This window comes from Lacerta agilis, chromosome 12, assembly GCF_009819535.1.
Source record: "Lacerta agilis isolate rLacAgi1 chromosome 12, rLacAgi1.pri, whole genome shotgun sequence".
Lineage (NCBI taxonomy): Eukaryota > Metazoa > Chordata > Lepidosauria > Squamata > Lacertidae > Lacerta > Lacerta agilis.
The window spans coordinates 5690846-5702929 of NC_046323.1; the positions used below are offsets into that span (position 1 = coordinate 5690846).

Here is a 12084-nt window from a genome sequence, read left to right on the forward strand (position 1 = left end):
CTATTTATTTCTGGGGATGATCACTTTCAGCCACTGCTGTAATAATCATGGGAGGTTTTCAAGATATGGTCCTGAATGGGGTAACTGTGCCCCTGAAGGAGCAGGTGCGCAGCCTGGGAGTCATTTTGGACTCACAGCTGTCCATGGAGGTGCAGGTTAATTCTGTGTCCAGGGCAGCTGTCTACCAGCTCCATCTGGTATGCAGGCTGAGACCCTACCTGCCTGCGGACTGTCTCACCAGAGTGGTGAATGCTCTAGTTATCTCTTGCATGGACTACTGCAATGCGCTCTATGTGGGGCTACCTTTGAAGGTGACCCGGAAACTACAACTAATCCAGAATGTGGCAGCTAGACTAGTGACTGGGAGTGGCTGCCAAGACCACATAACACCGGTCTTGAAAGACCTACATTGGCTCCCAGTACGTTTCCGAGCACAATTCCAAGTGTTGGTGCTGACCTTTAATGCCCTAAATGGCCTCGGTCCAGTATACCTGAAGGAGTGTCTCCACCCCCATCGTTCAGCTTCCCCCCACAAGTAATCACACCTCTGTTCTCATCTCAGATGTTCTTGTCTTCTGCTGTGCTGAGTACAGCAGAATTACTACGCTAGTGAAATGTTCATCGTTAGGGGCAGTAATAAATATTTGCAGGAGCCCTTGACAACAGTGCCGTAGGCAGAAGACAGATTTGTGGGGAGCCCTTCAGCCAACATAAAGAGAACCCTTACACCCTTTTGGCTTGGAAAATGAAAGTGTCTTGTCATTCAAGAGGCCGTGATGTTTCCTCGGCAGCCAAACATATGAGACAAGGAAAAGGTGCACTCAAATTGCTTATGTGCAAGCTGTGTTTTCTTGGGGTGCCCTATTCTGTTTGAACCAGGTCAGTAACAACAAATAAGCTCATAGCCGAGCTCCTGTTGCTTGGACCGTGCTCCTGCCCACCTAGCAGTTCGAAAGCACGTCAAAGTGTAAGTAGATAAATAGATACCGCTCCGGCAGGAAGGTAAACAGTGTTTCCGTGCACTGCTCTGGTTTGCCAGAAGCGGCTTAGTCATGCTGGCCACATGACCCGGAAGCTGTACACGGCTCCCTCGGCCAGTAAAGCGAGATGAGCGCCGCAACCCCAGAGTCGTCCGCGACTGGACCTAATGGTCAGGGGTCCCTTTACCTTTAAGCTCATAGCCACCTTGTGCCCAGAGAAATCCGTCTGTCCTATAACCACCATTATAACCATCCTGAATAACATGTTCAAGAGACACCACCCAGCCCTCCTGAGAGGCTTTCTAGGGGTTTCAGGGGGGAAAGGGCACAGCAAGTGTTCTTTCTGTGATCTTCCATTTTGTCTAAAATAAAATAAAAATCAGACAGCAGAACTATGCAAAGCCCTGGTGGATGACAAGCAATTAATGTTCATATTTTACGGGTGAGGGACACTAAGGGATTAGCCTAAGGCAAGCCAAGGCGGAGTGTTTTTGTTTACTTGCAATTTTGCTTTCTGTTATACAGTTGGGAGTCAGAAATTGTTGCCAATCTACTGCTAATCATCTAGGTAAAGCAACTTTCTGCCCACGACCACCACATGATGGCTTAAAAAATGCTGTTGATTTTCTTCCAAAAGAGAGAGAACTACCCAAGTGGCTTATTGAAACCTTTGAAGGGAAATTGGGAGGGGAAACGGCAATGCCAAAAGTAAATATTCAGCACCAATAATTATTGCTGCATTGTGGGCAGCGTTCAAATTACAAACCACGTTGTTTGCAGTTTTAATTTTCTCTTTGGAGAGCCTTAACTGATTTAAATATTCGAGATTGGCTGTTGTTTTTCTTCGTTAATGCTTTATGAGAAAAAAATGATTATAGGAATCACACTGATGACAGAGCAGCGGATGAGCATAATAAATCAGAGGCAGTGATAATTGAGATGATCATGCCTAATAAATGTGGTAACAATACTCAGGATAATGACAGTAATGACAATGAAGCATGAAAGTGATGTGCTCAAGCTAGCGTTTTAGATTGTGTCAGCATTTCTTTTGTAAATCTTGGATGTTCACGTTTTTCAACTTCTCCACAAGTATTTTTCTCTATATGCAAATGCCTTATACAGTATTTTGAAGCAATGCTTTGTCCTCAAGGCTTAGACCTACCTCCATGCTCTGATCTCAGCCTTCCCAGTCCTCCTTTCCCCTGATCATTATTAATCTGTGGGACTCAGGAAGCTATGGCCGAGTTGGGGAACCTCAGGTCCATGAACCAGATTTGGTTGCTAGGGTCTAAGCTTAGCCCTGGAATCTAGCTTAAATGCCAAGACTCAGTACTGGAAAACATAAAAGGTAAAGGGACCCCTGACCGTTAAGTCTAGTCGCGAACGACTCTGGGGTTGCGGCGCTCATCTCGCTCTATAGGTCGAGGGAGCCAGCCTACAGCTTCCGGGTCATGTGGCCAACATGACTAAGCTGCTTCTGGTGAACCAGAGCAGCGCACGGAAATGCTGTTTACCTTCCCACCGGAGCGGTACCTATTTATCTACTTGCACTTCGACGTGCTTTTGAACTGCTAGGTTGGCAGGAGCAGGGACCAAGCAACAGGAGGTCACCCCGTCTCAGGGATTCGAACTGCCGACCTTATTTGCCGCCACAGGCGCATGATGTCCGCAGCTGGTGTGGGGAGGGCCAATAAAATGAACAGAGGAGATTGGTATTGGGTTGAATTAGGCCACAACGTTATTGATTACAGGTAAGAGTAGGTTGCCTAAGGCATTGGTGCAGGGGTCAGCAAATTTTTTCAGCAGGGGGCCGGTCCACTGTCCCTCAGACCTTGGGGGGGGGCGGACTAGATTTTGGAAAAAAACAAAACAAATTCCTATGCCCCACAAATAACCCAGAGATGCTTTTTAAATAAAAGGACACATTCTACTCATGTAAAAACACACTGATTCCCGGACCGTCCGCTGGCCAGATTGAGAAGGCGATTGGGCTGGATCTGGGCCCCGGGCCTTAGTTTGTCTACGCATAGCATTGTGCATGTAAAGGTAAAGGGACCCCTGACCATTAGGTCCAGTCACGGACGACTCTGGGGTTGCGGCGCTCATCTCGCTCTATAGGCCGAGGGAGCCGGCATTTGTCCGCAGACAGCTTCCGGGTCATGTGGCCAGCATGACAAAGCCGCTTCTGGCGAACCAGAGCAGCACACAGAAATGCCGTTTTACCTTCCCGCCGGAGTGGTACCTATTTATCTACTTGCACTTTGACGTGCTTTCGAACTGCTAGGTGGGCAGGAGCTAGGACCGAACAACAGGAGCTCACCCCGTCGCAGGGATTCGAACCGCCGAACTTCTGATCGGCAAGCCCTAGACTCTGTGGTTTAACCCACAGCGCCACCCGCATCCCTATCCTGCTCTAATTCAGGCCTGTTTCTAGCTGAAGTAAGTGCTGTATCTCCAGCACTGCAGAATCACACCTCAGCCAAAGCACAGCTAACTGCCAATATTTCATGCCAAGGTGGCAAGTGAGAGATTGAGAAATACAGGCATTTGTAAGTATTCATGTATTCAGCATCAAACAGCCCACATGCTGCCTGATAGGAACCCAGTGAGGTCGACTGAGGTGTCAGGTGCCATGACCCCACACAGGCTGCCATTGAGAGAGGTGTATTGGTCCATTGGTCCTTTTGTGGACTCCCGGATAGATTCACCCCTTTGACTGGGTACCCACACAACTAAGGGTCCAGCCCAATGCCTGTTCCACCAGAGTTGGGAAAGTTTCTATGAGGTAGACAGAAACCTGCCATCTGGCTAATTTGCTTGCAGGGGGAACTCCATCCCTGGCCCCGAATGCGGCAACCAAGTAAACCATATTGAGGTACTTTCGCCAACTCGCACCTGTCAGAGGGGGCCCCTAACAGACTGGGTGGGTAGAAAATCCTTCAACAGTCAGCACAGAGGGTGGTCTGCATCTGGCTGCCATCTTAAATATGGCAGGGGCATGCAGGGCGCAACCCCCGTATCCCTGACCTGATTGTCCGTGCAACCCAGGCTTGCTCCAAATGGAGGGTCCAACATGGCACCCTTCCCCTGGTTCCACAGGAAAATGGTGGCCCTCTGGGAAGGGCCGTAGCCGTGCTGTGTAGCAAACACTGCTCCCCCCAGAGCCCCACAGGGGTGGGGCCAGATAAGGATCTGGCCCGAAAGGGCAATAAAGGTTACCCACCCCTTGGATAGTGCTCAGGATGGCACCAAGCCAGGAGGGCAGCCTTAATATACTCAAGACGTAGCTGATCTCTAGGAATAAAATCTCAAGGGAAGGAGTTTGTGATTAATTCCTCCTCCCCAAAAGAAATACATGTATTTTCCATGTCTGATCTATAATTATTGATAACTATTTAATTTGTTTATGGCCTATAGCTGTACCCTATTAACTGCATTTAAACTGCGTGAACTTCGTATTACATTAAAAGCGAGTATGAAAAGAATAATCAATGTTCTGGGCATGGAAGCCCGTTATTGTAACCCATCCTGATTTCTTAATCTCTTTTATAGAAGGCATTTTCCAACCTTCCTGGGGCTTTTGCCGATGAGCTCGACTGGCCTCAGTTTTCTGCAGTCACCGGATTCCTCAACTCCACAATTGGGTGGGTAAGCTAAGTCACCAGAATCTCAGGAATGAACGGTTGTGGAGAAAATGTTTTGTGTTCAGGTGGAAGTTCTGGAGTGTTGCCATGCCCTCTGCTTCTGGTGTTTCCTAAAAATTATGATCCTCCCATTCCACAACGAATGCATAGGCCAACACATTGTTTCATGCTTTCCAGACCAAACTTCCTTCTTCTTTTTCCTGCATACTTACCTTCAAGCCCAAACAACACAGCTGCAGCACATAGATCCATGTCCCATCTAAAGCAAGGGTGGGGAGCTATGTTTTAAAGGGATGCACAGCTGGACTGCAGGCGTGTGTGTGTGTGTGTGCTGTCTCTTCCCCCATCCACAGTCTTTGTCACTGCAGCTCCCATCCTCCAGGCAGTTTCTTTCAATATGTGCTCCCTTCTCTAATTATTGGAAAGATAGTAGGGGGGAATCTTTAATGAAATCCAAAAGCTTCAGCCCCTTGACTCCACACTTTTAGTCAAATCATGGTCCTTCTGTAAGCCTTTAAAAACAATCACTTTGGAGCGGTGTGTCACAAAAGGTCAATTGTTAATTTTGGATTGTTGTAATCCACTCTGGAATCCGCTGGTGAACGGTGGGTGGGGTTGTTGTTGCAATAGTAGTAGTAGTAGTAGTAGTAGTAGTAGTAGTAGTAGTAATACACTTCCGAATTTTCATGAGAAAAATCACAAAGTGTTGTGGAAATGTGATTAAGATTTAAGATTGGGGAAATGAGAAGCTGAGCAAAGCTGAAATTGACAGATTTGTCCATTCTTTTCCCCCACATGTCAATTCTGACCCTGCTTAAAACAAAGTATGGCAGCTTAAATTAGTGGTTTTCATCCAAATGGTAGTTTTTGTTCCCAAGAGTAATTACCTTCGAAATTCAGCTCCAGCTTAATTACTTTCCATTTGTTTCATCCTGATGTTCTTTCCCAATGTCACTGTTCTGAAATATCTTCTATTTTTAATCTGTGGGATCTATTATTCCTTCTGTTCCCAAATCTGTCCACTTGTCTAAGATGACAAAGCAATGTTTAGAGACAAGGTTTCCTTGGTTCAACTGTCTCCTAATTATTATTTTTTTTGCAATTGCTAAGGCAGTTCTGTTAATGTTCCATAAACTCCTGATTCCTGGGCAATTTATCTTTCTTAGTTCATAAGACTGTTTGCCCCCATCTCCTTTTCAATCATATAAAAAGCCAGGTTTTTCATTCTTTGTGTGAAGAAGGATTTATTGGGAATAAACAGCATCTTATACAGTGGTACCTCGGGTTACAGACGCTTCAGGTTACAGACTCTGCTAACCCAGAAATAGTACCTTGGGTTAAGAACTTTACCTCAGGATGAGAACAGAAATCGCACGGTGGCAGTGGGAGGCCCCATTAGCTAACATGGTACCTCAGGTTAAGAACAGTTTCAGGTTAAGAATGGCCCTCCAGAACAAATTAAGTTCTTAACCCGAGGTACCACTGTATATCATATTGACCTGAATATAAGCTACACTTTTTATTCCAAATTCTGACCATGAAAAGTTAAAATGCAGCTTCAATTCTTGACCTTACAAAAATTGGTTTTTACGATATGGTAAAATGGAACAAAAAACTTTTTATTGCCGATTTGCAAACTTGAGACGATTGTGCAATTACCATAATTTAGGGTTACCAGACATCCCCGTTTCCCAGGGACAGTCCCCGGATTTGCGAATAAGTCCCTGGATAAATTCCATCCCCGGAATGTCCCCGGATTTCCTCTAATGCCCCCAGGAAACGCAGCAGCGGCAGTCTCAGCATCCTGGAGCAGTTGGCTCTGGCTGGCTTCAGGAACTGCTTGGAAGTCCCCATATGATGGTGGTGCAAGGGCTCTAAGATGCAGCTTCCGGGCTGCCTCCACCTTCCCTGACCCCAGCAACTAAGCTGTGAACGGAGGCTTCATGCTGCCTATTGGAGCTTGCGTGCAAGCAGGAGGGGGCAGGGATCTCTCAGATAGGCAACAGGAAGCCTCCCTTCCCAGCTGAGGGATCCCCACCCCCTCCTGCTTGCACGCAAGTAGGAATGGGATTGGGGCTGCTCCAGTGGGAAGGGAGGCATTGCGCTGCCCGAGCCTCATGGAGAAAGGAGAATGACGCCTCGGAGGAAGGGGGAAATGTGGTGGTTGAGGTCAAGGTGGTGGCCGCCCCTCTGCAGCCGCTGTAGCTGCAGCATTTGTAACTTGAGCGTTTGTAACTCGAGGTATCACTGTACTTTGCCCAAACCCTGGCTGTGCTGGACACACCATTGTACAGCTCTTCCAATGGAAGCAGTAGACTTGGTTTAAATCCTTCCGCGAATAGCATCCTTCTCCTCCAAACATCCCTTTGTAAGCCTTGAATAACAATGGAATCATGAAGTTGCTCCAAGAAGTTTCCAGAAACGTTAAATGTACAAACACGGCATCCTTGATTGTAAGTTGTAGGTGTAAATAACTTGTGGTTCTAACATTGAGAAATACGGTGCAGCGTTATGCCCTTTGCCATGCAGATGGAGAGTGGGTGAGATTGCAATGAAAATAAAGCACTTGGTATATGCAATGTGGAACCACAACTGAAACTTGGCTTTCAGTTCATTGCGCAAGTGCAATGCAATATCTCAGCAGCGTTAAAGGCCTTTGGGTTAGGAGCCCGCAATATAATCAACAACAGATCTTTTCAGGGAGATCCCATCTAGTTATTTTGGAGCCAGACACACATTTGGAATGAATGAGCCATCACCCCAGTAAATAACACGCAGGTCAAAGGCCTTGTGCCTTTTTTTGTGTGCTGATAGTCCTGACTGGGGGATTTGTCCTCGGCAGGAGATGTTATGGAAGTACTGCAACACCGAATATGATCTTTGGTTGCCTTGCTTCCCAGTGTAGACTGATCAGAGCAATCTCCCAAAACTTGATCCCCACCCTGACTTTGGTAAGAAAAAGTAACTCCCCCTCTTAAAGGGACATTAACATGCGATCGATCCAGGCATTTCAGCTCAGCTCTGAAGCTCATGGATTGGCCACTGGACAAGTCATTATCATGCCATCTAACCCATTTCACAGGGTTTCCATGAGGCTAAAATAGGGATGTTCTATCAAGACCATTTAGTCATAAAAGCTCCTCTCCCCAAATAAGTCTTGAGCTAGGTGACCTGAAAGTCCTCTGTACTGTACCTTTACAATTCTTGACCCGTTGTTTTATTAGCATGCCATGCATTCACTAAACCAGAGTTCTGTCAACTTTGTTTCAGAGGCTGGACAGAGTCGCTGTACCTATATTTACAAAAAAGAAACCGCTGCAACCATAGAGATTACCAGAACATCTCCAAAAATGGTACCTTGTTTCGCTCTTCGCTCGCACCGGTGCACATTCCTTCACCATAAGTAGAAGCTGTTGAACAGCAAGGCGGGGGGGGGGGGAAGGGGACCATTTTGAATGCAGATTGAGCAATATACAAACCTCGTCATTCCTGTTTCTAGGGAAGGCACATAGAGCGCTGCATGCAGAAGGCTAAGGCCCCGGGTTTAATTCTTGTCATCTCCAGGTAGGGCTGGGAAAGACCTCTGTCTGAAACCTTGGAAGAGTCACTGCAACTCAGTAAAGACAATACTGAGCTAGACTGAATCACTGGTCTGACTCAATCTAAGAAGGTATCCTATATTCCTATGGCTGGCTGGCTGGCTGGCTAACTATTAGCAAGCACACAAATACGTAGGAGTAAGGATTAAAAACAACAACAACATATTGCCGAGAATCAGCATTCAAACATATCACTGGACATAGTGGTAACAGACACTGGTACTCATATTAAAACATGAAGTTTGCTGGACACACCAGCATCCTCTTCAGCAACATAAAGCGGGTGCATTTTCTTCTCATTCTTCCAAATATAGATGCACTGACTGGGACAGATTTTTTCCTGTAATTAATTCATGCCGCTTGACAGTTCAGGAAACAAGGTATAACGCCTCAGACAGGCAGCCTTCTGCTTATTGAAAACTCTGTACCCTGGATACATATGGCTTGAGCTGCAAATAACCACATATAAGCTCCAAGAATGATCAGCTAGTCCTCACTGATAGAAAGCCTGTCCTCCCCCTGATTATTTTCAGCTTATTCCAGGGTACTCGGGGACAGGGTGCCTCCAGCTGTTCATGTGTTCCTAGCATCTGTGATTGATGGGAAGCCTCTTCCTGAACTCATTTCCCCGCGTCTCATGATAAGGTTTCTCACCTGTACTTTTGTCACATTCTGCGATGATGTGTTTTGTCTTGGATCCGAATAATGTAACCGTTAATGAATGTTCTGGCCTATTGAACATTAGGAAGGCAGATATTTCACGGTAGCCATTGAGTGCCATTGGAAGCAGGAAAATGTTATCTTTATCTCGGCTGCCTTGGGGAATCCTAGTTCACCTAGATGCACTTAGGGAAACCTGGAGCTTCTTTGCAACTTTGAATTGTTACACCACCTTTTATGGTTTGGGGGAGCAAACAGTAAGCTAAGGCCAGTTCACAGCCAGTAAGATAAGGCCAGTTCACAGCCAGACTGTTCTAGCATACAAGTCTAACTGTATCTTTTCTCATCCCCTGCCACGCTTCTGTCAGTCTGGCATTCATCCATGACTGACTTCCTACAGGTTGCAAATGTTCGAGGCCTTCTAGGGCAACCCCCTAAATACTTGGTTTTAATCATGTTTGCCATGGCTTTTCAGCAAAATAATTGGCTGCAGGTTGCAGAATACATTTGCAGATGCAAAAATGTGCCTTGAGAATAGGTGATGGACAACTTGGGGCTTTTGTTTTCAAAAGCTCATAATCAGAGACTGTTTATTACGGTCATTGTGATACAGATTGTAATGGAAAGGGGTAGATTCTACCCTGTATATTCAGTTTACTGTGAACTGAGGCACCATAGTTTCTCTCAACTGCTTCCCTCAGGTCCTTTCATCTGCCTTTCCTGGCTGCCATAGTCAGCAGTGCTTTGGGTTTGCTGCACAACCGCTGGCAAGAGATGGGTGATATCTGGGTTGCTGCCTGAGAACCCTAGTGGGTTATGGGAAGTAAGCCAACTTAATTGGGAAATAGTAGGTCCAGCTTTCCAGCTAGACCCCCCCCCCAAGTTAATCGCTATTCACTCAAATCTTGCCAATTTCAAGGGGACCTTATTTCATCGGATGTTTCATGCCTGTTACAAGTCTTGAGAGCCAGTGTGGTGTAGTGGTTAAGAGCGGTAGACTCATAATCTGGGGAACCGGGTTCGCTTCCCCGCTCCTCCACATGCGGCTGCTGGGTGACCTTGGGCTAGTCGCACTTCTTTGAAGTCTCTCAGCCCACTCACCTCACAGAGTGTTTGTTGTGGGGGAGGAAGGGAAAGGAGAATGTTAGCCGCTTTGAGACTCCTTCGGGTAGTGAAAAGCGGGATATCAAATCCAAACTCTTCTTCTTCTTGTTACTTCAGCCGTGTTAAACTCTCTTTCATTCATTGCCTTTGACCATCTAGGCGGCTCTTCGAACAACGTCCTAGAGCTTGTAAAGAGGTAAATAGTTAATGGGGGATTTGAACTATTTGATCCATAGTTTAAATAGCTCGCTGCAGGACAATGCAACGCCCCAGCTACGCCACCATCACTTTGCTACTTGAAAGTCCAAATGCGCTATGCAAACATTCAGAGGCTGAGATTCCATTTGGCTAACATGACAATAGTTGTTGCTCGATGTATCCTCCATGAATTTGTCAAATCCTTTTCATATTTAACGTTTTAACATCTAATATGTTAAAGCCATCCAAACCAGTGGTTTTCAGCTCTGAAGTAGCTTGAGAGTTACCGGTACTTCCTTTGCCTAAATCTATTTGGGGAAGGGCTATAGCTCAGTGGTTGAGCAACTGCTTTGCCTGCAGAAGGAGCAACATTCAAGCCGCCCAGAGTGGCTGGGGAAACCCAGCCAGATGGGCGGCGTATAAATAAATATATTATTATTATTATTATTATTATTATTATTATTATTATTATTATTATTATTCCCTGGCATCTCCAGGTTAGTCTGGGAAAAGCTGCTACCTGAATCAATTGGAGTACCACTGCTATCACAGTTGACAATACTGAATTAGATGAATAAAATATGGGGGGGGGGCAGGTAAGCCTTGCGCCACATAATTGATCACATGACTGCACTGGCTCCCGGTGGAGTACAGGGTCAGGTTTAAGGGGCTGGTTTTGACCTTTAAAGCCCTATGCGGCCTAGGACCCTCGTACCTACTGGTATGCCCTGCGGATGACCTTAAGGTCCATAAATAACAACACTTTGGAAGTCCCAAGCCCCAAGGAGGTTAGATTGGTGTCAACCAGGGCCAGGGCCTTTCCAGCTCTGGCCCCAGCCTGGTGCAACACCCTACCACAGGAGATCAGGGCCCTGCGGGATTAGACATCTTTCCGCAGGGCCTGTAAGACGGAGCTGTTCCGCCTGGCCTTTGGGCTGGACTCAGTCTAACCCCCCCCCCCTTTTTATTTTATTTTTATTTTTTTGATGGAACCCCTTATATGGGATTTGTATATAAATTTTCCCTCAGCTCTTTTTGCGGGTCCGTGTAGAACCAGCATGGATAGTTGGCTCCAGTGAATTTTGATGTTTCCCCCCCTTATGGCTTTGATCTATGGGCTGCCACTAAAACGAGGCTGCATTTTAAACTGTATTCTAACTTATATTTTAATCAACTGTTTTTGTTTGTTTGTTTTTAATGTTTTTACTGTATTTATATTCAGTGTTAGCCGCCCTGAGCCCGGTCTTGGCCGGGGAGGTCAGGGTATAAATTAATAATAATAATAATAATAATAATAATAACAACAACAACAACACGATGCACACATTTAAATGACAATGCCTGTCAACTTTGGACAGCGCTGGGCCCTGAAAATATTTTATTGGGGGACAAAGACCCCTTGGCCCCTAGGAATAGGTTTCTATAACTGGTGGTGTGACCTTCCCAGGTCCCTATTAAGAAAGCTGTGTATATGTCATAGTATATGTCATAGTAAACATGCACATAGTAAGTAACTGCTTACTATGAGAAGCTGCTATGTTAAAGAAAAACTTAAGTGTCCCTCCCATGGCACAATGGGTGAGTGCATCTGGCTGTTAACCGGAAGGTTGGTGGTTCAAGGACACCCAGGGATGGCTGTGGACAAGATAACTGCCTTGCAGGGGGTTGGACTAGAAAACCCTCAGGATCCCTTCCAACTCTACAATTCTTTGATTCTATTATTCTCATTGTCATCACCAGTTGTCATTGATTATATTGATGAGCACCCTAATCTTAAAGCCTCATCTACTTGCTGTAAGGTAGGGATGCGGGTGGCGCTGTGGTCTAAACCACAGAGCCTAGGGCTTGCCGATCAGAAGGTCGGCGGCTTGAATCCCCGTGACGGGGTGAGCTCCC

The 12084-nt window shown here is 46.1% G+C and overlaps 1 protein-coding gene across 1 annotated transcript in view; it reads left to right on the forward strand.

Annotated features, from left to right (window-relative positions):
* AOAH (acyloxyacyl hydrolase) overlaps positions 1 to 12084 on the forward strand; it is an 83541-nt gene that overhangs the window by 48762 nt on the left and 22695 nt on the right. Inside the window, exons 12-14 of the mRNA XM_033165905.1 lie at positions 4536 to 4627; positions 7898 to 7980; positions 10150 to 10186. Coding sequence (XP_033021796.1) covers positions 4536 to 4627; positions 7898 to 7980; positions 10150 to 10186 — 212 coding nt within the window. The remainder of the gene's footprint in view (positions 1 to 4535; positions 4628 to 7897; positions 7981 to 10149; positions 10187 to 12084) is intronic.